The sequence below is a fragment of the Carassius auratus genome, chromosome 15, assembly GCF_003368295.1.
Source record: "Carassius auratus strain Wakin chromosome 15, ASM336829v1, whole genome shotgun sequence".
Taxonomy (NCBI): Eukaryota; Metazoa; Chordata; class Actinopteri; order Cypriniformes; family Cyprinidae; genus Carassius; species Carassius auratus.
In genome coordinates, this window is record NC_039257.1 from 24,370,483 (window position 1) to 24,396,396 (window position 25,914).

General features: G+C 41.7%; 4 protein-coding genes across 6 annotated transcripts in view; 2 read left to right on the plus strand and 2 right to left on the minus strand.

Annotated features, from left to right (window-relative positions):
- Positions 1 to 11,438, minus strand: part of LOC113115419 (SH2B adapter protein 2) — a 15,366-nt gene extending 3,928 nt beyond the window's left edge. For both annotated transcript variants that reach the window (XM_026282982.1, XM_026282981.1), the window contains exons 1-6: positions 11,282 to 11,438; positions 8,376 to 9,255; positions 4,090 to 4,191; positions 3,884 to 3,975; positions 2,388 to 2,488; positions 655 to 810 (exon numbers count right to left, since the gene is read on the minus strand). In XM_026282982.1, coding sequence (XP_026138767.1) covers positions 655 to 810; positions 2,388 to 2,488; positions 3,884 to 3,975; positions 4,090 to 4,191; positions 8,376 to 9,224 — 1,300 coding nt within the window. In that variant the 5' untranslated portion in view covers positions 9,225 to 9,255; positions 11,282 to 11,438. The remainder of the gene's footprint in view (positions 1 to 654; positions 811 to 2,387; positions 2,489 to 3,883; positions 3,976 to 4,089; positions 4,192 to 8,375; positions 9,256 to 11,281) is intronic.
- LOC113115415 (tyrosine-protein kinase receptor UFO-like) overlaps positions 1 to 25,914 on the plus strand; it is a 1,029,470-nt gene that overhangs the window by 756,680 nt on the left and 246,876 nt on the right. The gene's annotated exons all lie outside the window — the stretch shown is intronic.
- LOC113115439 (signal recognition particle receptor subunit beta-like) lies at positions 15,332 to 21,742 on the plus strand. The gene is made up of 7 exons (XM_026283012.1): positions 15,332 to 15,510; positions 15,669 to 15,763; positions 15,839 to 15,916; positions 16,029 to 16,111; positions 16,350 to 16,486; positions 16,775 to 16,829; positions 21,217 to 21,742. Exons 1-7 carry the CDS (start codon positions 15,369 to 15,371, stop codon positions 21,422 to 21,424), a joined length of 798 nt encoding a protein of 265 aa, XP_026138797.1. The 5' UTR covers positions 15,332 to 15,368; the 3' UTR covers positions 21,425 to 21,742.
- On the minus strand, positions 21,842 to 25,752 carry wdr53 (WD repeat domain 53). The gene is made up of 3 exons (XM_026283002.1): positions 25,694 to 25,752; positions 24,430 to 24,919; positions 21,842 to 23,586 (listed from the first exon to the last, which is right to left on the minus strand). The coding sequence occupies exons 2-3, from the start codon at positions 24,916 to 24,918 to the stop codon at positions 22,957 to 22,959; spliced, it is 1,119 nt and encodes a 372-aa protein (XP_026138787.1). The 5' UTR covers position 24,919; positions 25,694 to 25,752; the 3' UTR covers positions 21,842 to 22,956.

The window sequence follows — 25,914 nt, forward strand, 5'->3', positions numbered from 1 at the left end:
AAAAAGTGTTCAGGGTTCAGATCGCTCAATATGTGGAGAATAATATACAGCAATCAGCTATTTTTTTTAAAAGTGCCTTTTATCGGTTTTTGAAAATTAACTCTTCATATATACCCCCACTTCATTGGTATTTAAATAGTATAAGTTTGTTTCACTTTATTCTTGAACAGATGAGAATGTAATCAACTGAAAAGACTTGAAATCTGTCTTATTACAAACCAAACTGAACTTATTTCTCTCATTAGTCTACAGTTCTGAGAAAAAAACAGGTTTAGCTGTTGTTTTATTAAAAATGTGTCACCATTATGGGGATCAGTGTTTAACGTAGTTTGGCGTGTTGGCTCTAATGTAAAGTTTGTGCTCTTTATAACAGTGTTTATGAAAACTAATTTGAGGTTCTGTAGAGGAAAACAACTCAACAGTGACCAACCACTTTCGGTTGAACACTAATCCCCATAATGGTGACCCAATATTTTTTTGATTACAAAAGCTAACCCTGTTAATTCTCAGAAGTGTAGACTAATCAGATAACTAAAGTCAGTCAATGTTGTAATCTTGATAACACCATGAGTGAACCTCAGAGAGGTCATGACCCTTTGAGGCAGAGTGACCTGACTGTCCCGAGTGTTGCTGTGTTGGTAAAGGTGTGTGTACCTGACGGGGTGTTAGTGTTGGGGGGCTCTGGCGACCGCAGGAAGTGCTCCAGCGGGACGTGTGAGGGGTGCTGGGTGACGGGCGGCTCCTGACAGTGGGTCGCAGTCGACTGATCAGCAGCTGCAGAGCACAGCCGCTCGGACCCTCGATGTGAACCTGAGCAACACAAACACAACATAAACTCTTCCTGAAGATAAACCGATATTTAGCTCTTGTGGCCTCAGGAGAGATAAAAGCTTTATTTCCTCCTGACTGAAATTATGCCTTTTAAATTTGAATAGACTTTGAATACTGATAACATTTAAGTACAAAATTCAAATGTAGTTTTAAAGCCATTTCGCCAGAATTCCTCCGAGCGCTGCATCCATCCGAGCAGCTTCTGTCACACAGCAAAATCCCCAGTGTTAATTTAACACTCTTGAGTGTGGACTCATATAAACACTGAAGCAGTGTTAAAAGTAACACTGAAGCAGAGTTGAAGTTAATGAGATAATTAAGAAGTTAATTGAGTTACGATTGACCATTATAGAAGACACCTGATGTTAACAAGCAGAATCACCAACTGAGAAAAATCACAATTTGTGTATCACCATTATAGTGTTCAGTGTTTGCTTTAGCTGGGATCTTGACCCTTCAGTTATTATCTTTAGATTTGATGTGGCTGTGGTGACTGAATTATATCATACAGACGGACCACAGCAAAGGCAATCATGTGTGCCATTGATTGTGATTTGAGCTATTTGTTATAGAGTGACCTGAATGCCTGAGTTTAAGTTTCTTTACTGCGTACATAAATTAAGTAAAAAAGAAAAGTAAGCAACCCAGCATTTCTGACATAGTATGACATGTTTTTAATAGTTAGTTCTACGTAAAAAAAGAAATATTTTGTTTAGACACACAGACATCAGGAATCAGCGCGATCATCAAAAAAGCATGTTGTAGCCAATAAAAACTCATCCATGGCTCCCATCATGCATTGCGGCATGAATAAATTATGAGCTGAACTGTCTTTTTAACTTTTTATTCTAACTATATTTTATTTTTGTTTTTTTTATGTTCATTTTTTTGTATCTAGTTTTGTGATGTTCAGAGTTGGTCTGTTTATCTGAATATGCTGTTTGTCAACATTGTTGAGATTCATACGTTGATTGTTGTTATCTGTGTGTGTCTAAAATTAGAATTCTTTAATAAAAAAAAAAATCAGAATCACTTGCAAGAGATACCTACAAAATGTATAGAAAATACTGATTTTTTCATTGTGGAATCAAAGCTGTGACAATCAATAATGGAAGTTTTACTTTGAGAAAAGACTGTAAATGAGTTCAGTGATTCATGTCAAACAACGATTACATTAAAACATAATCATCAACACGCGATGATTTTTGCTCTTGGTTTGACAAACAAACTTTAAAAGTAAAAAGTTACAAGCCAAGATCCCAGCTAAAGCAAACACTGAACACTATAATGGTGATACACAAATTGTGATTTTTCTCGTTTGTGAGTCTGCTTGTTAACATCAGGTGTCTTCAATAATGCTTAATCATAACTCAATTAACTTCTTAATTATCTCATTAACTTCAACTCTGCTTCAGTGTTACTTTTAACACTGCTTCAGTGTTTATATGAGTCCACACTCAGAGTGTTAAATTAACACTGGGGATTTTGCTGTGCAGGCCTGATGGCTGGTAACGTCTGAGCTCTTTTACAGGTTTGGTCTGAGGAGGATGAAGTACCGTCACACAGCAGCTCACAGCTGCAGGAGGACACCAGCGAGAAGTCTTTGTGCGGTTGGCTGTGAGCGTATGACGCCAGCTCGATGTCATCGCCGCTGTCCCTGTGACACAGAGACGTGCTTTAGCAAATATATCAAGAAAAAACAATCCATCTTCTATAAAGTGTTTAATCTTTTAAATATGTATCTGATGTCCTGGAATACAGAGTTTCTGATTGACGTAGTGCTTAAAATCCATTGTTGCTTTTTACCGTATTTACATCAGACTCCAGTTTAGATCAAAAGGATTTAAACTGATATTATTTCACTGGTTCACTCTCCATCTATACCTGGTCTAAATCTAATTTTCTCCCGGTGTTTTCCCAAGCTTTGAAAGTCAATTCAAGTTTATTTTTGTATAGCGCTTTTCACGATACAAATTGTTGCCAAGCAGATTTACAGAAAATGTAAGTTTCTACGTTATATTTCATTCACAGGTTTATGTCCATAAGGCAGAAATGTACAGTAAAAATCATGCAGTCAGTTAATGATGTAATCAAACAGACGGTGAACACGATTAACTGCAGTGATTATATGCTGCGATTAAACTAATCACAGAATTGGGTAGTTTTAGTATGTTGTTTCTGAGTTTTAACCTGCAACATCCAACTTTATATTAATTCCTACGTGTTGAGAATCACTTGCTCTCACTTTGAACACTACCTACTGAACTCGTAATCTAGTAACGGTCTTAAAATGCTCAGACGTTCACAGCTGCACTCATTAATGTGTTAGACAACACTATAAATACTAAATCTGGAGCAGCACTTCATTTTACGGTGTCATATCGGCGCTAACAGCACTTAAACTCGATAATTAAATGCTAAGGCATTCATTGTTAAAAACATTTTTTTTCTCGTTTTCAAGATACGTTTACTTGGGGAAAAGAAATCACTTGAGATTGTTCTTGTTTTCTAAAAATATTACCCAAAGTTTGTTAATTTTATACTGAACGCACACACAAAAAATATCTGTCAATGGGGTAATAAACAATCTTAATTTAGTGGGAAAACAGGATTATTATTTTTCTTGCCTCATTGGCATGTTTTTGTCTCGCTTTAAGAAAAAAATTTTTTTTTTTAAAAACAAGACTTTATTTCTTGTTATGTTGCTTTTCAAGCAAATGCATCTTGATTTAAGAATGTTTAGATGTAAGTAATGGAAAACAAGTCAAAAATACTAAGAAAATCATTTTATTTTTGCATTTTTATAGACATAGGAGTATGACTTTCTGTAAAGCTGCTTTGAAACAATGTGTAAATTAATCTGATTTGACTTGACAACAAGGCCAACTAGCAGTAAGCTAAGGGATAACTCAGAAAAGTTGTCACCAGTGTATAGACACTAATAATGTGGCTTTTTGATAATGGAGATGGAGAGATAATGGAAATGCAATGAAGGGCATTTTGATGTAATATTAAGTGAACGTGTTTGTGGACACTAATACTCTTGTCTCACCCTGGATCAATGCAGTCCTGGATATCAGCGACCCATGAGTTCTTCTGCAAAGAATCGATGGTCTCCAAAATATATTCAGCACCATTTTCTACCTGAGATCCACAACACAGCATTGGTCTATGATCCACCAGGCAGCATGCTTTTTTAAAGGAAAGTGAAATGCATAACATGCACGTGAGCATGAGATGAAGGACTATCTAGAGTACCTTGAGCACGAATGTGTTGTCTTTGTCGGGCATCTCTAGAGGCATGGTGGTCCTCACCTCCACGATAGCAGACAGAGGGACGCTCACTTTGGGTTTAGATGTCTACAAACACACATCAATAACACTCAACGACACACACACATGAACAGCATGTAATATGTTTGTAATATTGTTGAAGCGTGTCAGTAGGCAGTGTTGGGGTAGTTACTCAAAAAAATGTAATTAGTTGCTAGTTACTAGTTACTTCTGTAACTGTAATGAGATTACTTTACTAGTTACCGCATTTGAAAAGTAACTTCACTACTTATTACTTTACTTTCCTTTTTTAGGGCCCTATGAAATCAGTTTTATTTTTTCCCAAATTCTGTTTTTCTGTTTTAATTTTTCTCGATTCCATTTTTAACGGTTACATTTAATTGTATTAATCAAATACTTGTCTTTAAATTAAACCAGACTTTTATTTTGACGTGTTAACGTGAATACCTTTACAGTTCCGTGTTTATGATGTGACGCTAGTTTTACTCAAATCAAACGATCAAATGTTCATGAAGTGAACGCAGCATGACTCTCAGTGCAGTTTCATAAGGCTATTTTAAGAAAATAAATGTTTTTATGCTTGTAAATATATCAATGACTTGCATGTAAATGCATGTAAACCAGCTATGTATGTTTAAGACCCGGAAATAACGTCTCTCTCGCGCTCTCTACTGTATATATAGTCAAGAAAAGTAGTGTAGTTACCAATATTATTAATGTAATGCGTTACTTTACTTTGTAACCCAAAAAAGTAATATTGTTACTGTAATCCGTTACATTGTAACTCGTTACCCCCAACACTGTCAGTAGGACATATCATGAAGAAACAGAACCAACTGAGACAGAATAAATCTAGAAAGATGCTCATATAGTCTACTGTAACACTAGCTAAACGATCCCGAGGAAAAGAAATAGATGATGCATTAATTGCATTAAATATCTGTAATGTGTTAAACTGAAACAATTGTATCACACAATGAACCTGTTAAAAATGTTAAACAGTGATATATTGAAATTAGCCCAATTTACATCATGCATCTTACTTATTGGAGTTATTGCATAAAAACACATGTATGTGATCATTTCTACTGTTGAGCCCTGTGTTTCCTGTTACAACCAACCACCACATGTGACCCCGGAGCACACAACCAGTCTCTCGGCTGGACTGGGAACGCTCGGTCTCCCCCCGAAGAGCTGGAGGAAGTGTGTAAGGAGAGGGAAGTCTGGGCGTCTCTGCTTAGACTGCTGCCCCCGCGACCAAGCCCCGGATAAGCAGGAGAAGAACTCATTTGGATAACTTCAAAGCGATTTTCTCAATATTTAGATTTTTTTTGCTCCCTCAGATTCCAGATTTTCTAATAGTTGTATCTCAGCCAAATATTGTCCTCCGAACAAACCACACATCAATGGAGAGATCATTTACTCCGCTTTTAGATTATGCATAATTATATAATTTAAAAAAATATTCCCTTACAACTGGTTTTGTGCTTTCATTCACATACATCATTTCCAAAACTGGTCTTGCCATCTCCTTAACTTCTGGTTTTATCAATTATGGTCTCATTTGATAGGAAAGAGGATGTTGTTCTGCAAACACCACAGTAAAACTGATGACTGAAGCATTGCTGAATGAAGACACAGACATCATCTGATTCATGACGCCAAACTCTGCTTCAGCTTCTCTCTCTCATGTGCTTTTGACTGCATTATCTGTCTGAGATCACCGATAACAGACTTTATTAGCTTCTGAGGACACATGCAGACAGACAGGAGCTTGACTCAGCTCAAACACAGACACGTTATGTCTGTTTATGCTGAAGTTAGCATGGACACGCATTCACTCACCCTCTATTTTTACCCTGTCTTTACTTTGTTCAGGAAAAGGAAGTTATTAGTACTGTCTCGAGGGACTAAAATTGCTCTGAGATCTGCTTCCTGAAATCTCCCTAAAGCCTTCTAACAAAACCAAAATGTGGAATAGGATTTTAATGAGGAAAACATTACTACTAACATATGTCTGGTTCATCTGTTGACTCTTGAAGCTACATTAGATGAACTCAAATAATTATTTGTCAACCACATCCTCATGTCAAGTGGAGTCAAACACTAACTTCAGATACTAAAAGCTGACAGAGAAGTCCTGTTCACTGTCCACCTCATGCATACTGTAAAAGCACCTTTGCTAACATTACTGCGCACACAGCCGGGGGTTCATCAGTTTATCAGTCCATCAGCGCTATTAGGGAAAAACTGCTCACTAGATTTGAGGTTCATTAAATCTTTGAAAAAAAATTTTCATACCAGTCCATTACAGTGGTAATCTACGTCAGAACAGACACCAAACCCTTGTGGATGGTCAGTCAGATGACCTCTTTTCTGGCAATGTGGACGCTTCTCAGCCTCGCTGTTGAGTCATTAGTCAGGATTCATGAGTTTCATGAGTTGCTTAAAATTTAACCAAACCCTAAACCTAAACCAAGTGGGGGTTTTTGTGTGTGTGTGATTTTTTTTTGAATGATGGTAAAATTGCTCTGAGAGCCGCTTCCTAAAAAGTTGAAAAATATGCATAGAGACACACAAGTATACAGATAAGATTTTTACAATATCCCAAAACTACGTGAATAAATACGTTTATTGTTATTGAACAAAACTGTTGACATTTATTCATGTTCCTGCAAGTTCATATCTGACCCTGGAGCGCAAAACCAGTCATAAGGGTCAATTTAGTGACATCGATGTCTATGCATCGTCTAAAGCGGAGTAAATCATCTCTCCATTGATGTGTGGTTTGTTCGGAGGACAATATTTGTCTGAGATACAACTATTAGAAAATCTGGAATCTGAGGGAGCAAAAAAATCTAGATATTGAGAAAATCATCTTTAAAGTTGTTCAGATGAAGTTCTTAGCAATGCATATTACTAATCAAAAATTAAGTTTTGATATATTTACAGTAGGAGATTTACTAAATATCTTCATGAACATTATCTTTACTTAATATCCTAATGATTTTTAGCATAAAAGAAAAATCAACAATTTTGAGCCAAACAATGCACTTTTGGCTATTGGTACAAATATACCCCAGAGACTTCAGACTGGTTTTGTGTGGCATCACGGGTACATCGCTGTATGGTCCTGCAGAGCTCTTCAGGAAGTGGTGAGAACAGCTGAGCTCATTACGGGAAATACAGTCCTGGCCTTACAGCGCGGTCACCAAACACACAGTTACATCATTAATTCCTGCTCACAACCTGCATCCGGTCAGACAATCAGACTGACTAACAGCTTTCATTTCCATGCCTTAATAACAGCCAGAAGATCATCAAGGTCTTGCTAGGAAAACTACACACTTGTGTCTGTTACACTGTATAAAGTCAATATCACATTTGCAATATTCAGGAAAACAGCACTCTTGCTTGCATGATATTACTAAACTATATCATATATTACTACTATAATTAAACTGAATGAAACGAAAAGCTATTTTGCTAATATAACTTGAATTATATTGTCATTTTACCTGCATTCTAATTAAGCTTAATCACGCACTGAATGCTATTGGATGCATAAGCAATAATGTCAGCTTACACATCATTAAAACAACAATTACGATATTATCACAGACGGCAAATATCGCACACCCCTAGACTCCAGGTATAGAAAAGCAGACACCAAATCCTAAATAAACATTATTTGACAAAAAAAAAAAATCTAAGAGGCGCATGTGTTTGGCCAATAAGAATACTGATAATTCCTAGGATAGCAAAGTCCACTAAAGGAGGTAGAGCTTTCTCACATTTGGCTCCCAAACTCTGGAATGGCCTTCCTGATAATGTTCAGGGTTCAGACACACTCTCTCTGTTTAAATCTAGATTAAAAACGCATCTCTTTCGCCAAACATTTGAATAATGCATCTCTTAAATTGTGAGTGTAGTTGCATCTGATCAAATGTGCATTATTGTTCTTTAGCTTGGGTTAAACAATTTAAATTTTACTTTGTTGGAACAGTATTTAATTGATTTTTCATTGATATGATGCACATAAACTGACAGTCACCACTTACAAGCTACTACTAAATATTATAGAAACGTAATTTTCTGTAAAGTTGCTTTGCAATGATTCGTATCGTAAAAATCGCTATACAAATAAACTTGTTTACATCCGAATATCTCCAATAATGTGGGCGTGGATTGGGGTAATTGACCAAACTATGGTGTATGTGCGCTGATGTTTTATCCGAGTGCGGTTCTACCTTTGGTGGAACGTAGAACTCCAGCTGGAACGTCTCTCCTGCGTCCACTTGTGCGGCGGTCTTCCTCAACAGCAGCCTGCACTTCTGCCACTGCGCCGCCCCCACACAGTTATTATCATCAGCCACCATGTATCTGAGCGCACCCTCCCTCTGGATCTCCAACAGCTCTGCTTTATGGCCCTGAGAGCCCCGCGGGAGCCGCAGCTTCTGGCTCCAGTGTTCGGACCCCATGGCCTCGGGTCCATTGGTCCTCCTGGAGCTCCCCAAGGGGTCTGGTTCTGGAGAGGCCCTGCGGTGCCAGATCTCCTTCACCCCGTCCACCACGCTCAGACTCATGTTTCGGAGCGAAAAGCCCTTCTTGAAGCGAGTCTTGCGTCGCCCCATGGACACATCCTCCGAACTCCTGGATTGGCTCAGGGTTGGCATCTTATGGGTGGGGGTCTGCTGTTCCTGTCCGCTGGCTCCGCCCCCTCCACTGTCCATGCTATCCAGTGATTCGCTCGAGGCCCCCACGTCTTTCCTCCGATGGTAGAGGTCGTGGCTGAGGGGCAGCGTGCAGCTCTGTATGCCCACAAAGGGCACGATGCTGTACTTCGGAGCGGAGGAGTCTCTCGGAGAGCCCTGGTCGAGTGCGGCAGAAAAGCAGGTCAGGAAGTGTTGAGCGAAGTGTTGTGAGAAGCTGGTGTCAGCACCGGGTGCGTCGTAGCATGGGTTCTCACTGAGGAATCGCCTGAACTTGTCGACAAAATCAGCGGCGGAAGCTCGAGCGTGAAGCTCACAGAACTCCTTCCAGTCGGGAAGTGTGCAGCAGGAGTGCTCCGGGCTGCTGGGAGCCCCGTCGCCATTCATTACAAGCCCATGCCAATGCCCTGGCAAACCACTGACACAGAGAGAGAGAGAGAGAGAGAGAGAGAGAGAGAGAGAGAGAGAGAGGTCAGTATGCAAATCACAAAGTGTGAAGCAAAATGCCACATTTACATTACATGATTCAGAGACCTACTTCTTACTCCAGTGTGGCACTGATCTGATATGACACACAAACATGGAAGCAGAAAAGAAAAAAGCGTGGATTACAATATTCTCAGAAATCTTTCATATATTTCCATATTTGAATATGAATCAGATATGTGCATTTGCATCATTATATTCACATAATAATTTGTATATTCACAAAATAATATTTGCCAAGATATCATGCTCCGAGTCTTCTTCTATAAAGTGTAAAGAGGATGATAAACGAACGGCGAGGGATCCGAGAGCGTTCCTTCAGACAGAATCTCTCCAGATGGTTCAGATCCGTTTGAGGACTTCTTCAGCTCATCCCACAGGGTCTCTACGGAGCTAAACCTTCTGTACTCAGTGAACGGTTCTGTAGATAGTTAGGTGTGCTTGTGATTGTTTCTGGAAGATCCGGCCACAGCCCAGCTCAAGCTTCCTGAGATAGGTTTGTTGTTTGAGGACATCAAAGGCATTTTATGGCAACTTTCCCAAACAATCCGTGTTTGATCGTTGTTTTAAAGACTTTCTGGTTCTTGGACACCACCAGCATCTGCACTTCTCCAAATTGTGAACTTTAAAGTCTGTGTGGCCTCTCAAAGCGTCCTCCTCACTGTGAGACACACGTCTTCTCTTCTTCCATCTCCACTAGATTTAAAGGTCCTCACCGAACAGAAGTGAGCATCTGAACCGTAGCAGATATTTCCTGATGGTTCTGTGTTGTCAGGTCTTCCTCACACTGAAGAGGACAGCAGGGACTCGCCCGTCACTGTCCTAATCAACAACGTGACCTTAAACCATACCTCATATAAGGGGTTTATTTGAGTTTGATTGTTCTCATTACAATTTGTAGGGGTTCCACATGTCACACATATTTTATAGATTAAAAAAAATAACAAATTCTGAGTCCATTTGCAACTATTTACCAAGGGTCCAGATATTAGCTGAGTTACAGATAATGTATATACACACTTATATAAATATCACAAACAGGCCAGAAATTAAGAGTGATAACGCTGACTTTATGGATATTTAGGTGTTTACTGTTTAACTTACAAAGCATTTTAAGAGTAACATGAGGACGGGCGTCAGAGCTGCGGAAAACACACACAAATACAAGAGAGTGAAAATATGAGCAATTAACCAAACTAATGTTATATTACATTCTGTGATGTTATAATTTACACATACTGTAGTTCTGCCCCGATTAGTTTGCACTGATTCTGTCGCTCGAAATAAACATTTACACACATTTATTGGGAACTTTACATAAATGCCAGCTCTATTCACCTCTATTCACCCCGTTGTATCATTATTACAAATGTGGTTTCTATGTTCTCATAGTATTTGAGAGACTATGACATTAATTATTTATTTTGTAAAAAATTTTTTTACGTGAACTGCAAAAACTAAAAAGATATTTAACCTAAATGTTACACTGGTAGGGTCCATTCTCATGCCCTCATCTAGGGCCCCTCGGACCCCCAGAATCTGTGTGTGTGTGTGTTTATACATCTGTGCACACATGAGTGTATCATTTGATAATTTCAGGTTCTCAGTTATTGGGTGGATGATACATGATGCTGTGAATCCCTGTGAATGAAGGCCTGAATCAATAACACACACACACACACACACACACACACACTCGTCTGCATCGAAACAAAACACATGCACATGACCAGCACTGAAGCAGCATCTCCAGAACCAGCGACTGTGACCCGTGTTACCCGTTAATCACCCATCACCGCATGTGTGCGTGCATTTAAACGAGTTAACGCACGCGAACGCGTATCCTAGGGTAAAGCGACGCATAATGAATGAGAGCGAGGGGACGTTCATTCAGGAGCAGGACGCGTTCCGACGCGCGCTTCTGGACGCGATTCCTGGACAGACGCATTCGTTCTCACCTCAGATAAATGCGTCACTGCATCTGATGCCTGTTCTGTTACTCCAGATCCATCGACGGAGGTTTGTAGAGGACTCCAGCACATCGCATCGCTGTATGATCCATAAGAGAGCAGGATAGAGACGGATACAGGACGCGCGCGCATCTATTCTCCAGGCAGTGCAGCTGCTCTTAAAGGGAACGCGGCGCGATTTCTGATTGGTCCTTAACTGGGCCACGTCATGAAGTCATCGGTCAGCACTGAGTGAAGGTGATTCAGAGCATCCTCCTCCTCCATCAGCATCTGATCACATGAGTGCACATACACACACTGCTGCTGCAGCTTCAGGGAATACTAGCTCGTGCTTACTGTGTAGTGCATACTACATACTGTATAGTGGAGGTTGCATCTGTTTTTTTTTTTTCACACAGAAACCACATAATTGATTGACTTCTTTCATAAATTGCAGTGACTGCTGCTCTGACATATAAGACACCATTTGGGTTATATGCTTTATAAGGAGTAAGTTTTTAAAAAAAGCATTGTTAGATACGAGTGTTTCCTTAAGCTATGAAACAACTTGTTTTCAAAAACAGCATAATAGCTATTAAACGATCTGGTTCTGATTCTAAATCTGTATTTAGTCAGTTTTTGTGGTGGCTGTGCTTTAAAACTAAATGATTGCAATCTTAATTCAAATGATGAGATACAGTCTTTTATTTTGCCTCTGTCCAAACTTTTCTGGAATGTGTTGCAGTCGTCAAAATCAAAATTTGTTTATATTTACAAAATAAATGCTGTAAGCTTGTTTTCACATATAGTACACTTGAACTGAACCAAACTCAGTTCAGATGAACTTCCCTTAAAAGGGATCCAGCTGCAAGTGACCTCAGTACTCAGTACAATGTAACTAAGTGCACTTAAAAGGGAACTCAGTCAAAACAAACTGAGTACGGTTCATAGGTCTTTTTACGTTTGTCCGTGTTCAGATGGGGTTTATTTATTTTTCTGCTTGGATTGCTCAAATGAACTATAGATGTGAAAAACAACAACAACAACAAAACATTCTAAATATCATGCAGGCTTCTGTCCAAACCGATTAGACATACTAACTTATATTGTTATTGAGCCTCAAAGGACACGCTCCAAAGGTTCAGATAGCACAATAAATCTAAAGCATGTGACAAGTAACCCAGGCTGTGTGTGTGTGTGTGTGTGTGTGTGTGTGTGTGTGTGTGTTAAACAGCAGAATGAACCGCTGAGGGTCTGGACTCATTAAGAGCAATTAGATGAATTATTCAAGCACACAACACCCGCTGGATGATGAACTCATGAGCAGAAGCCCACTCGAGCATCATCAGTGTGAGTCCAGAAACGACTCAGCTGAAGCCCTTCATTTATTCATAATTAGGCCCAGCGCATGCTGCGTTCAGTCTACACGAGTCCATGCCATTTCACACATTTCACACATTTAAAGCCACGATGTTCCTCGGAGTCAGTAAAGAAATATCTCCAATCACTGGTTCATGCACAAAGGTGTAGAGTCAGGATGTTTGTTTTTGTCTTTGTTGGAAAGAAAACGATACTTTTATTCATTAAGGACGCATTAAATAAATCAAAAGTGTCAGTAAAGATATTCACAATTTTACAGTAGATTTATTTTTTTAAATAAATGCTTTTTTTTGTTTTTGTTTTTTTACGTTCTATTTACCTGTGAATCCTGAAAAATTAAATGTATCACGGTTTCCACTAATAAATGTTGAGCAGCACGACTGTGTTCAACACTGATAATAATCAGAAATGTTTCTTGAGCAGTAAAGCATCATATCTTCATGATTTCTGAAGATCATGTGACACTGAAGACTGGAGGAATGATGCTGGAAATACAGAAATACATTACACTTTAACACAGACTCACACAGAAAACAGATATTTTACATTAGAATAATATTTCACAATATATCAGCATTTTTGATCAAAAGAAATCCAGCATGATGGAAACATGAAAAATCGTACTGACCACCCCGACGTGTTATTAACTAGATTTTATTAATTGTTTTAATAGATTAATCTCACAATAAAGAAAAAACACATTGCCTAAAAGCTTGCATTTAATTACAATAGACTATATCTATTGTCCCAACAGCTGAATGTACAAAATGAAAGGATATAAATATAGTGTCAGATGCTTTGTGTCCAAGTATCTAGCACATAGATAAATAAACCATTCCCACTGATTTGATCATTATAATCATGTATGCAAGATTATATGCATGTATGCATTAATGTTAATGTTAGTGTTATCTGTGTGCACCGGGGGTCTGAGAGTAACGCAGTTTCAATTCTCTGTATGTATGTACTGAACATGTGGAAGAATTGACAATAAAACAGACTTGAACTTGAACTTGAAGTGAGACAGATCACCCCTGGGCCGGTGTTACAGATTACTGATTCCGATGGTAATAGAGAGGAAAGGATCAACACATGGCTTGCAGAACATCTCATCATGTGAATTACCAGCATCAAACCTTTAAAGCTCCAGTCAGTTTAATAGCTAACCTAGAACTGACCTGGTCCCAGTAAACACAAGCTAGATGTGACTGATGTGAACAGCTCTCTCTAGTGGACAGAAGCCTCTTCTTCCACACATCTCCATCCTCCTGGAAACAGTGCAGGTGGTCTGGGTATCTGTGGGAAGAAAGAGGAAGAAAGTGTGTGTGAACCAGGAACCACACGCATGAAACACAACTCATGTGAACACACAGCGGTTCAAAACCAGATCAGATGTCACTGAGGAATCTCACACAGGGCCAAAACACTCACTTTGCACAAAATGCAGCACAGTGGCAACCCATAATCTCATTCCAGGCAGCTTTATACTGCACCTGATCACACACACACACACACACACACACACACACACACACACACACACACACACACACACACATTTTTGTGCAAATTTTAATGTTTGTGTGAACTATTCCTTAGAAAAAGCCAATCAATTAACTATACTATTCCTTTAATTATCACTAATGTAGTATAAAGAATTTTTTTTATATAAATAGCTTAATAAAAATAATAATACTTTTCATAGAATAATTACAATACTAATATTTTTTGTGTGATGTGTGTCATCTCCAACCATACTAGAACTGTCGTTTTAACAATGTGTGCGCTGACACAGAGTGTCACTTATTTTGCAAAACGTGAACAAACATGCGTTGAGAGCTTAGTGTAAAGCAGTTAGAATGAACCTGAAATTGAAGAAGATATTGGGGCTGTGTTTTTTCCTGAATATCAGCACCTCTGAAAATGAGGAACAGCCAGGGGTATCATGCTCTTTTGGAAGGCTAAACAAAGTAGTTTCACTTTCACAATGAAACACAGCTTCTCTACGAAATGGCACCGGCGTCAACACATAGAATAAAAGGTACGCCTTCTTTTTTGCTTGAGCATCTGGGCAGCATTATGCAAATCTTCCCACACAGTGACGTAGACATGTGGGGCGTGTTAGAATGAGTTGTTTTAGGGGGTGTGGAAGAATCTTAACTTTTATCAAGAATATTTCTTTGGATTTGAACTTTAATCTTTAGAACTTTGCAATCTTTAGAACTTTATAAATGTCTCGGTACCCAAGATGCAAAATAAAATATGCCCCAGCAATATTAATTAACTTAAAGATTGAAAGGAACACCCAAACGGTAATTACAAATAACTGCGATTGGTTTATCCTGGTAAACGATTAGAAAAGTAACACAACACGTCAACCTATTAGACCTAATAGTTTAAAAGACATTACATTGGAAATATATAAAAAAACAAACAGTTAATGCTAATTATACATTGTAACTTGTGTCAACTTATTTTATTTCCATGGTCAGCTGAATGAGCGCTACTATGGCATAGGTTAGCTCATTAATATTAACTATTTTCCGCACCTCAAACCTCCAGCCGGATTGGCCAGTAATGATCGCGAATGCTTATTAATATTCATGAGGCCAGCCGTCACCGTAGTAGAATGCGGAAGTTCGCAGGTCGCTGAAGTTAGTACACGTGTCATTCACTTCCGCTGTCTTCTGTTGGCACTCCATGCCCGGTCTCAAACATGGACGAGAAGATTCATATAGATCTGGAGGATTTCTCCGAGGAGCAGTTCATGGAGAGCTTCCTGAAAGAGATTCAGAGTGAAGAAGGCGTCTTCATCCTCGGGATATTAGTGTCTCTAGCGCTCGTGCTGCTCACCATCGGTAACCGCTTTATTAATAAATTAGGCATATCACAGCAAACATTCATAATATGCATTATTATAATTAGCCAGCATAACTATTATTATTATTCCTCTCCCTTAAAAGGGATGAACTGCTTATATGGTTGATATTTTCATGCTCTCTTTCTGAAATCGTAGTGTTTTTTGGGAATTTCTGGGGCTCCAGTAAAGCGAGGACCGCTGTGCTGCTGTTGGGACTCTGTGACTCAGGGAAAACTCTTCTGTTCACCCGAGTAAGTTACTACTCTCGGATTCTTACAAAATACACTCATTAGACTGGAAATGATGTGCTGTGTTATATTCCCCAGTTATTGCTAGGGAAGTTTGTAAGAACACAGACGTCCATCACAGAGAGCAGCGCCACATACAAGAGCAAAAATGACAGAGTAAGTCATTTCATATCATGACAGCTGTGTGCATTTGATGTTATGAGGCACTTAAGTGGATTTTAAGTATGCAATTGAATTGAAAACACACTGGACGTTTCTGAAATTGCAGGGTGGCAGCTGGACTCTTGTTGATGTTCCTGGTCATGAAAGTTTAAGAGTTCAGATTGTGGAGAAGTACAAGGCCCTGGCTCGGTGAGTTATGAATATAGATGAGCTTTTCTGATTGACCTCTGAATGTGGATGAAGGCCTGTGTTTTCGTGGATCGTCTCCGGTTCTGTATTCCTGAAGATGCATCATAAACAATCCTGTTGTCTTCTTGCTCTGCTGTGAATTTTCAGCTGTTCAGTCATTTCTCAGTGCTTCTAGCTGCTACATGTTCAGAGAAAGATGTCTTGGTTGAGTGACTGAACAATCTTTGGTGGATTCCAGAGCAGTTGTGTTTGTGGTGGACAGCAGCGTCTTCCAGAAGGACATCAGAGACGTGGCTGAGTTTCTCTACTCCATCCTCACAGACAACGTGGTGGCAAAAAATGCCCCGACACTTGTGGTAGCCTGCAACAAACAAGGTGATTGTTGACTTGAACATTCTCAGTTAAATACAGTCCATGCTGCTAAAAGTGAGAATCATTCTGTGCATCAAAGAGAAAACACAGAACATTGTTTGCTCTAGATTTATAGAGTTGTAATGATTTAGTGCGAACGTAAGCGTTGACTTGCTTTAATATGTTTCCATTGTGAGTCTGAACACTGCACCACTAATGAAATGTTATTTTATTAAATACGCATTTTACAAATATACATGCAAATAGAGGGATTTCATATGTTTGTTTTCTTTCTTTTATTGATTATTGTAGATATCACTATGGCGAAATCAGCTAAATTAATTCAGCAGCAGTTGGAGAAGGAGATGTGAGTATTCACTTGTTTCCGTGATATAAATGTTGAAGTGCCCTTATTATGCTTATTTACAAGTTCCTCATTATTTCGGTACTCTGCTAAAATGCATTTACATAATTAACAGTATTTTTCTAATACTGTTCATTGCACCAGTCAAAGCAGACTGGGCTTTTCAGAAGTACAGGCTTTAAGGATTCAGCAGATAGACTGTGGTCCTGTGCTCGACGAGTGATACTGTAACAGATTGACTGTGGTCCTGTGCGCAACGAATGTTACTGTAACAGAGCGACTGTGGTCCTGTGCGCGACGAGTGTTACTGTAACAGATTGACTGTGGTCCTGTGTGCGACGAATGTTTCTGTAACAGAGTGACTGTGGTCCTGTGCGCGACGAGTGTTTCTGTAACAGATTGACTGTGGTCCTGTGCGCAACGAATGTTACTGTAACAGAGCGACTGTGGTCCTGTGCGCGACGAGTGTTACTGTAACAGAGCGACTGTGGTCCTGTGCGCGACGAGTGTTACTGTAACAGAGCGACTGTGGTCCTGTGCGCAACAAATGTTACTGTAACAGAGCGACTGTGGTCCTGTGCGCGACGAATGTTACTGTAACAGAGCGACTGTGGTCCTGTGCGCGACGAGTGTTACTGTAACAGAGAGCGACTGTGGTCCTGTGCGCGACGAGTGTTACTGTAACAGAGCGACTGTGGTCCTGTGCGCGACGAGTGTTACTGTAACAGAGCGACTGTGGTCCTGTGCGCGACGAGTGTTACTGTAACAGAGCGACTGTGGTCCTGTGCGCGACGAGTGTTACTGTAACAGAGCGACTGTGGTCCTGTGCGCGACGAGTGTTACTGTAACAGAGCGACTGTGGTCCTGTGCGCGACGAATGTTACTGTAACAGAGCGACTGTGGTCCTGTGCGCGACGAGTGTTACTGTAACCGATTGACCGTGGTCCTGAGAGGGACGAGTGTTACCGTAACAGATCGACAGTGGTCCTGTGTGCGACGAGTGTTACTGTAACAGACCGACTGTGGTCCTGTGCGCGACGAGTGTTACTGTAAAAGAGCGACCGTGGTCCTGTGCGCAACGAGTGTTCCTGTAACAGAGTGACTGTGGTCCTGTGCGCGACGAATGTTACTGTAACAGAGCGACTGTGGTCCTGTGCGCGACGAGTGTTACTGTAACAGAGCGACTGTGGTCCTGTGCACGACGGAGTGTTACTGTAACAGAGCGACTGTGGTTCTGTGCGCGACGAATGTTACTGTAACAGATCGACAGTGGTCCTGTGTGCGACAAGTGTTACTGTAACAGAGCGACTGTGGTCCTGTGTGCGACGAGTGTTACTGTAACAGATTGACCGTGGTCCTGAGAGGGACTAGTGTTACTGTAACAGATCGACCGTGGTCCTGTGCATGACGGAGTGTTACTGTAACAGAGCGACTGTGGTCCTGTGCATGACGGAGTGTTACTGTAACAGAGCGACTGTGGTCCTGTGTGCGACGAATGTTACTGTAACAGATCGACTGTGGTCCTGAGAGCGACGAGTGTTACTGTAACAGATCGACTGTGGTCCTGAGAGCGACGAGTGTTACTGTAACAGATCGACTGTGGTCCTGTGCGTGACGAGTGTTACTGTAACAGATCGACTGTGGTCCTGTGTGCGACGAATGTTACTGTAACAGATCGACAGTGGTCCTGTGCGCGACGAGTGTTACTGTAACAGATCGACTGTGGTCCTGTGCACAACGGAGTGTTACTGTAACAGAGTGACTGTGGTCCTGTGTGCGACGAGTGTTACTGTAACAGAGCGACCGTGGTCCTGTGCGCGACGAGTGTTACTGTAACAGATCGACTGTGGTCCTGTGCACAACGGAGTGTTACTGTAACAGACCGACTGTGGTCCTGTGCGCGACAAGTGTTACTGTAAAAGAGCGACCGTGGTCCTGTGTGCGCAACGAGTGTTACTGTAACAGATCGACAGTGGTCCTGTGTGCGCGACAAGTGTTACTGTAACAGAGGGCCTGTAGTCCTGTGCACGATGAGTGTTACCGTAACAGATCGACTGTGGTCCTGAGAGCGACGAGTGTTACTGTAACAGAGCGACTGTGGTCCTGTGCGCAACGAATGTTACTGTAACAGAGCGACTGTGGTCCTGTGCGCGACGAGTGTTACTGTAACAGAGCGACTGTGGTCCTGTGCGCGACGAGTGTTACTGTAACAGAGCGACTGTGGTCCTGTGCGCAACAAATGTTACTGTAACAGAGCGACTGTGGTCCTGTGCGCGACGAATGTTACTGTAACAGAGCGACTGTGGTCCTGTGCGCGACGAGTGTTACTGTAACAGAGAGCGACTGTGGTCCTGTGCGCGACGAGTGTTACTGTAACAGAGCGACTGTGGTCCTGTGCGCGACGAGTGTTACTGTAACAGAGCGACTGTGGTCCTGTGCGCGACGAGTGTTACTGTAACAGAGCGACTGTGGTCCTGTGCGTGACGAGTGTTACTGTAACAGAGCGACTGTGGTCCTGTGCGCGACGAGTGTTACTGTAACAGAGCGACTGTGGTCCTGTGCGCGACGAATGTTACTGTAACAGAGCGACTGTGGTCCTGTGCGCGACGAGTGTTACTGTAACCGATTGACCGTGGTCCTGAGAGGGACGAGTGTTACCGTAACAGATCGACAGTGGTCCTGTGTGCGACGAGTGTTACTGTAACAGACCGACTGTGGTCCTGTGCGCGACGAGTGTTACTGTAAAAGAGCGACCGTGGTCCTGTGCGCAACGAGTGTTCCTGTAACAGAGTGACTGTGGTTCTGTGCGCGACGAATGTTACTGTAACAGATCGACAGTGGTCCTGTGTGCGACAAGTGTTACTGTAACAGAGCGACTGTGGTCCTGTGTGCGACGAGTGTTACTGTAACAGATTGACCGTGGTCCTGAGAGGGACTAGTGTTACTGTAACAGATCGACCGTGGTCCTGTGCATGACGGAGTGTTACTGTAACAGAGCGACTGTGGTCCTGTGCATGACGGAGTGTTACTGTAACAGAGCGACTGTGGTCCTGTGTGCGACGAATGTTACTGTAACAGATCGACTGTGGTCCTGAGAGCGACGAGTGTTACTGTAACAGATCGACTGTGGTCCTGAGAGCGACGAGTGTTACTGTAACAGATCGACTGTGGTCCTGTGCGTGACGAGTGTTACTGTAACAGATCGACTGTGGTCCTGTGTGCGACGAATGTTACTGTAACAGATCGACAGTGGTCCTGTGCGCGACGAGTGTTACTGTAACAGATCGACTGTGGTCCTGTGCACAACGGAGTGTTACTGTAACAGAGTGACTGTGGTCCTGTGCGCGACGAGTGTTACTGTAACAGATCGACTGTGGTCCTGTGCACAACGGAGTGTTACTGTAACAGACCGACTGTGGTCCTGTGCGCGACAAGTGTTACTGTAAAAGAGCGACCGTGGTCCTGTGTGCGCAACGAGTGTTACTGTAACAGATCGACAGTGGTCCTGTGTGCGCGACAAGTGTTACTGTAACAGAGGGCCTGTAGTCCTGTGCACGATGAGTGTTACCGTAACAGATCGACTGTGGTCCTGAGAGCGACGAGTGTTACTGTAACAGATCGACTGTGGTCCTGAGAGCGACGAGTGTTACCGTAACAGATCGACTGTGGTCCTGAGAACAGATCGACTGTGGTCCTGAGAGCGACGAGTGTTACTGTAACAGATCGACTGTGGTCCTGAGAGCAACGAGTGTTACTGTAACAGATCGACTGTGGTCCTGAGAGCAACGAGTGTTACTGTAACAGACTGTGGTACTGTGTGTGACGTGCGTTACTGTAACAGAGCGACTGGTCGTATGTGTGACGTGCGTTACTGTAACAGATAGACTGTGGTCCTGTGTGTGACGAGCGTTACTGTAACAGATAGACTGTGGTCCTGTGTGCGATGTGCGTTACTGTAACAGATCGACTGTGGTCCTGTGTGCGACGTGCGTTACTGTAACAGATCGACTGTGGTCCTGTGTGCGACGTACGTTACTGTAACAGAGCGACTGGTCGTATGTGTGACGTGCGTTACTGTAACAGATAGACTGTGGTCCTGTGTGCGACGTGCGTTACTGTAACAGATAGACTGTGGTCCTGTGTGCGACGTGCGTTACTGTAACAGATAGACTGTGGTCCTGTGTGCGACGTGCGTTACTGTAACAGAGCGACTGGTCGTATGTGTGACGTGCGTTACTGTAACAGATAGACTGTGGTCCTGTGTGCTACGAGCGTTACTGTAACAGATAGACTGTGGTCCTGTGTGCTACGTGCGTTACTGTAACAGATAGACTGTGGTCCTGTGTGCAACGAGTGTTACTGTAATAGCTCGACTATTTGTCCTCCACAGGAATACTCTGAGAGTGACGCGCTCCGCTGCTCTCTCCTCTCAGGACGGGGCTGATGGGGGATCTGTGTATCTGGGGAAGAGAGGCAGAGATTTCGAGTTCTCTCAGCTGCCCAGTCGAGTGGAGTTCATCGAGTGCAGCGCACGAGGAAGTAAAGAAGATGGAGATGCTGACATCGAAGCTCTGGAGAAGTGCCTGGCCAAGCTCTGACGAGCTCAAATCTCCACAACTAGAATCAAGATCACTCAGAAACTCATGTAGAGCAGCTTCTCTGGATTTTTTTTCTTTCTTCAGTGTTGTACCAATCCAGGAGTATACAGCATGTCCTACAGATACAGCACACTGAAAGTTAAACCACAATCAATGTATTCGGTATGAAACGGAATGGCATTTCTGTTGGCCTTAGTGTTTTCACTTTTTGAGTTCAAACTGGAGCCAGGTCAACATTGTACTTCTATTCAACTGTGTTGTATATTGTTTCGCTAGAAGCAAGTGTGAGTGTAAATTATATTAAAGATGGCTAAATGACTGCTTGTTACTTTACTGAAGCTTTCCAGGTTTAAAACAAGCAAGTTCAGCTCTTTGAGACCTGAGACTGATTTAAAATCATTCAATAAGTAAAACAAGTGTCTGTAAAGTTTATTCAACATGGAGGTAATAGGACTCAAAGCAATAACATCAGCATTGATGGATGGTGAAATGGCACTTTAGACGACAAGGAGAAGTCTGAGTATATTCCTTAAATGAGGTTTACTCAAAACAATTTGCTCTGAGTAGATGGATAAGTAAAATTTTTGGTTCTAATAACTAAGGTACTTTCAGGTTAAGTAGCCATTGCAAATTACTCTGAGATATTTTCTGTATGCATACATCTGGACATGATGCATCTGCCATGTTATTATTGTCAGGTGACCTACAACATCAGTTGTGTTTTCCCACCATTTACAAATTCTCTCCCATGGCATCATGGGATAGTAGAGTATCTGTAGGATGCACATGACAGAAGCTCTGCAGAAGTAGTTCAGTTTCCAGGTGACGTGCACTCCTCTTCACTCGTCAGCTCAAGATAAAGTTGGTCAAACAAGCAGGAAAGAAAAACTCATTCACATGCATTAGTGACACTGAAAACAGCCAGAGGTGGACTGTAACTGCTTTTATAAGTAAGCTTTTAGCCTATCTGTACATGAGTTTTTTTTCTGGAAACTTATTTTAACTTCAATACATTTAAAAGTCAAATATGACCACAAATATGGTCATTTTCACTCCACTACGTTACTATCAAGGTCCTTGACGTAGTTACAATGGAGCAGCTTTGAAAGTCAGTGGGTGATTTTTTTTGTTTTGAGGTCACTACCATCCTGCTTTTGTGGGGCATTAAATAAAACTTTTTTCTTTCTGTTAGTTTTTAACATTCAAAAGCTTTTAATTCCAAAGTTACTACAAGCTAGTCGGTGTATTCAGAAGGTCTAATATTGTTAGTTGCTTCAGAGGCATTACAAGTATTACATACAGCAATAATAAAACAGTGCATTGACATGAAAAAGGAAATGTACTTTTGGGAATTAAGTACTTTTTACATGCAAGTTATTCTGTACTTTGAGTCAAGTCGTGGAGTACTTGGTCCACCTCTGAAAACTGGCAAAATCAGACCAAAAGATGAGCAAGAAATGACTGCGGAAGGCATAATCTGAGCTGTAGATCTTGCATTAAGTTGACATGATTTTAAAAGGATTTCCCACACATTATAGTTCATCCAGTGAATACACCGATGGATTGGGGCTTTGGTCTGTTACCAGCAGACTCGGCTTTCCCTTTAACACAGCTGGACAAACCCAGTTCACCTTCTCCCCGTGATTAAAAGACCATTTTGGTTCGGGTTTCCCATGCGTCTCTGAAGCACTGCCAGCTTCTGCTTCCTCGCCCCTCATCTGTTGTTTCTGGTGTTGAGCTCCAGACGCTGCCTTCGCTCTGGCTTTAGCTTTCTTCTTGCGGCTTTTGTGCTTCCTCTCATTGGCCACCAGAGCATTTTCACTGAGGTCCCAGAGAGCCACGAGGCCGTCGTTTCCTCCGGTGGCCAGCCAGTACGGATGGGACAGGAAGCTGATGAAGTGAGCCTGTGATGCTCCCTGACAGTGAGCCTTGAACATCCCTCGTTCCCTGAGCCTGGAGTCCTCAGACACCCGCAGGAGGTGGATGAAGCCATCCTCAGCAGCACAGGCCAGCAGGTCACCGCAGGACGTGACATCAACACAGTGAGCGAGAGGAGGGTTGAACATCTGGCCCGCTCTCTGAGGACCAGCGTCTTCTCCCTGTGTGTGCTGCAGACTGTAGGTCCAGAGCGGACGCACCTTTGGCAGGTTCCACAGCATCACCTGCGAGATGGGAAACACAAACCAGACACACCATCTCATTCAGCATCACACGCTGGATTTGCAGCGAAGGGGCCGGTTTCTATTAATAAAGTATGCTGACTTCAACAATCTTCATTGCAATATATGCCATTACTGTGTATTCAAAAATGGGGAAAAACACCTTTCAAGTTTTTTCTTCAAGTTTGCATGTGTGTAACTCAAGAAATATTAAATATATCTTAATGGCCTTTTAGATTTTGGGTCTCGACAAACTTTCTTTTTGCTATTTTAATTATTAAAGGCCCTGCATGCTTCAGTTCGAGATATATAGGGATCTAAATATGGCTCTGGAAACATATTGTTCATTTTCAGTGGTCAGAAACCAAATGTGGGTCACTTTACATACAGACGAAACTTCATTTTTTTTTAGGAGGAAAGTCTGAAGAACAAATAACAATCAAAACCTGAGATGTATTTTGTTCCCACTATTAAAATGAAAAACATTACTGAAAGACATTATTTTTTCCAACGTTTGTGTGCTTGTAACTCAAGTTTCATAAAAAGATATCTTAATATCTTTCTTAAGAAACCCCATACATGCCTTAAAAAAATAATGGTCATGCTTAATTTAAATATCCAATTCTCGCCATTAACTGGGACTTTTGTCTCAATAAACTTCTAATTTGCTGCTTAATAACAGTAAAGTAGCCTAGTCGTCAAGTTAAGGATGTAGAATATGGGCATGCCGAATGTGGTTTATAAATACTGATAAACAGCCAATATGTAAATAATAGACACGGCTAATAATGTGAACACATCAGAGACCGCTGCTCTTCACAGGACCTGCACCAGGGTCTCTCTCACCTGCATGTCGAGGCCTGCAGACACTAAACTCTGAGGCCGGTGAGGTCGGAAGGTCACGGACGAGCAGATGTTGTGGTGTTTCCTCAGCGTGCGGATGACTGTCTCCAGCTGGAGGTCGATGACCCTCACGGCTCCAGAGTCGTCAGCAGCAGCGAGCAGAGCCCCGCTCGGGTTCACAGACACACAGTTGATCTCCTCCTCGCCCACGTCTGTCAGCTCCGTCACGGCCGTCTTCAGGTTCCTGGTGTCTAGTGCACTAACCGTGCGCCCGTGAGAGGCGTACAGCACGCAGGGGCTCGACGGTGAGAAAGCCAGACTCGTGACATCATCTCCAGCGCCCAGGTGCAGTTTAGAGACTGGTGACCCGTCGTGAGTCCACAGGGTCAGCTCTCCTCCCTCTGCTCCGGTGACCACCACAGACTCAGACTCAGAGGAGACTCCAGCACAGAGCACAGCCGTGGAGTGACCCCCGGCCCATGTGTGTGCCATCCTGCGCTCACACACACACACACACACACACACACGGTCAACAACACTGTTAGGGTTACAGAACCTTGTTTCAAGTGACACGCTCCTTTGTAATTTAGAAGGAAATTAATCCATTTATTTAGTATTTTTCTCACTTATAAAACAGAGGGAGGCTGATCTGAGGCCAAACCTGAGTGTAATGCCTTGTTCTGTTGAAATGTGATATTCATCTCCAAACAAAACTGTTTGGTTACCAAAATATAAAAAACTTGAGGGTGAGAAAACGATGACTGATTTTCATTTTGGAGTGAACTATCCCTTTAATAGATCAACACAGGACAGACTGGAGAAAGACTTTTGATGGGACTCTGTTTTAATTATTTTTTGTCTTATATTTTGTCTTAATAGTGTAGATTAGTAAAGCAACAATGCAGCCATTATTCATAGTCAACACATCTACTTAATCTCTATGAATATTTTACAGACTTTAGAATGATAATAAAGTCATGAACCTAATGAAATAGCACCAGTGGAAACAAGGCTTATGAGAACTGTTGCCAGTGTTATCGTGGAAAGAGCTGATTCTCAGCGTGGTGACTAAAAAAGTAAAGTAAACTGAGAGAAGCTTCTGAGCAATGGAGATTGTAAACACGTTAACGTCAGTCGTCTTCATTCAGCATTTAGAACATTACCTAGATAACGAATTAAATGCGTTATGCTTTTATATTATTGTTAGCGATAATTAAAATCTTTTTTTTTTGTTCCACACAAACAACGATTATTAAACTCCACAAACCTGTTACGAGCTGCACACTCCTGCGCGAGCTGATGACGTACGCTTCACTTGTCTTCTGCCGATGACGTTGCAGGCGCGTTACGTTACGAGTCTTAAAATCATTTTAAATTTGTTCATTTTAATTTATATTATGAATTGTACATTTATGAATAAAATATTTTTTTTTACGTTTTTGACATACAAACATATGACAGCAACTGTACCCGAGGAAAGAAACGGAA

Excerpts from the sequence above, each read along its gene's own strand:
- LOC113115439 (XM_026283012.1), top strand. The coding sequence starts at position 15,369 with ATGGACGAGAAGATTCATATAGATCTGGAGGATTTCTCCGAGGAGCAG. Across the intron at positions 15,764-15,838 it reads AAACTCTTCTGTTCACCCGA|TTATTGCTAGGGAAGTTTGT; the intron begins GTAAGTTACTAC and ends TATATTCCCCAG. Across the intron at positions 16,112-16,349 it reads AAGTACAAGGCCCTGGCTCG|AGCAGTTGTGTTTGTGGTGG; the intron begins GTGAGTTATGAA and ends GGTGGATTCCAG.
- wdr53 (XM_026283002.1), bottom strand. The coding sequence starts at position 24,918 with ATGGCACACACATGGGCCGGGGGTCACTCCACGGCTGTGCTCTGTGCT. Across the intron at positions 23,587-24,429 it reads CTGCAGGCCTCGACATGCAG|GTGATGCTGTGGAACCTGCC; the intron begins GTGAGAGAGACC and ends CCCATCTCGCAG.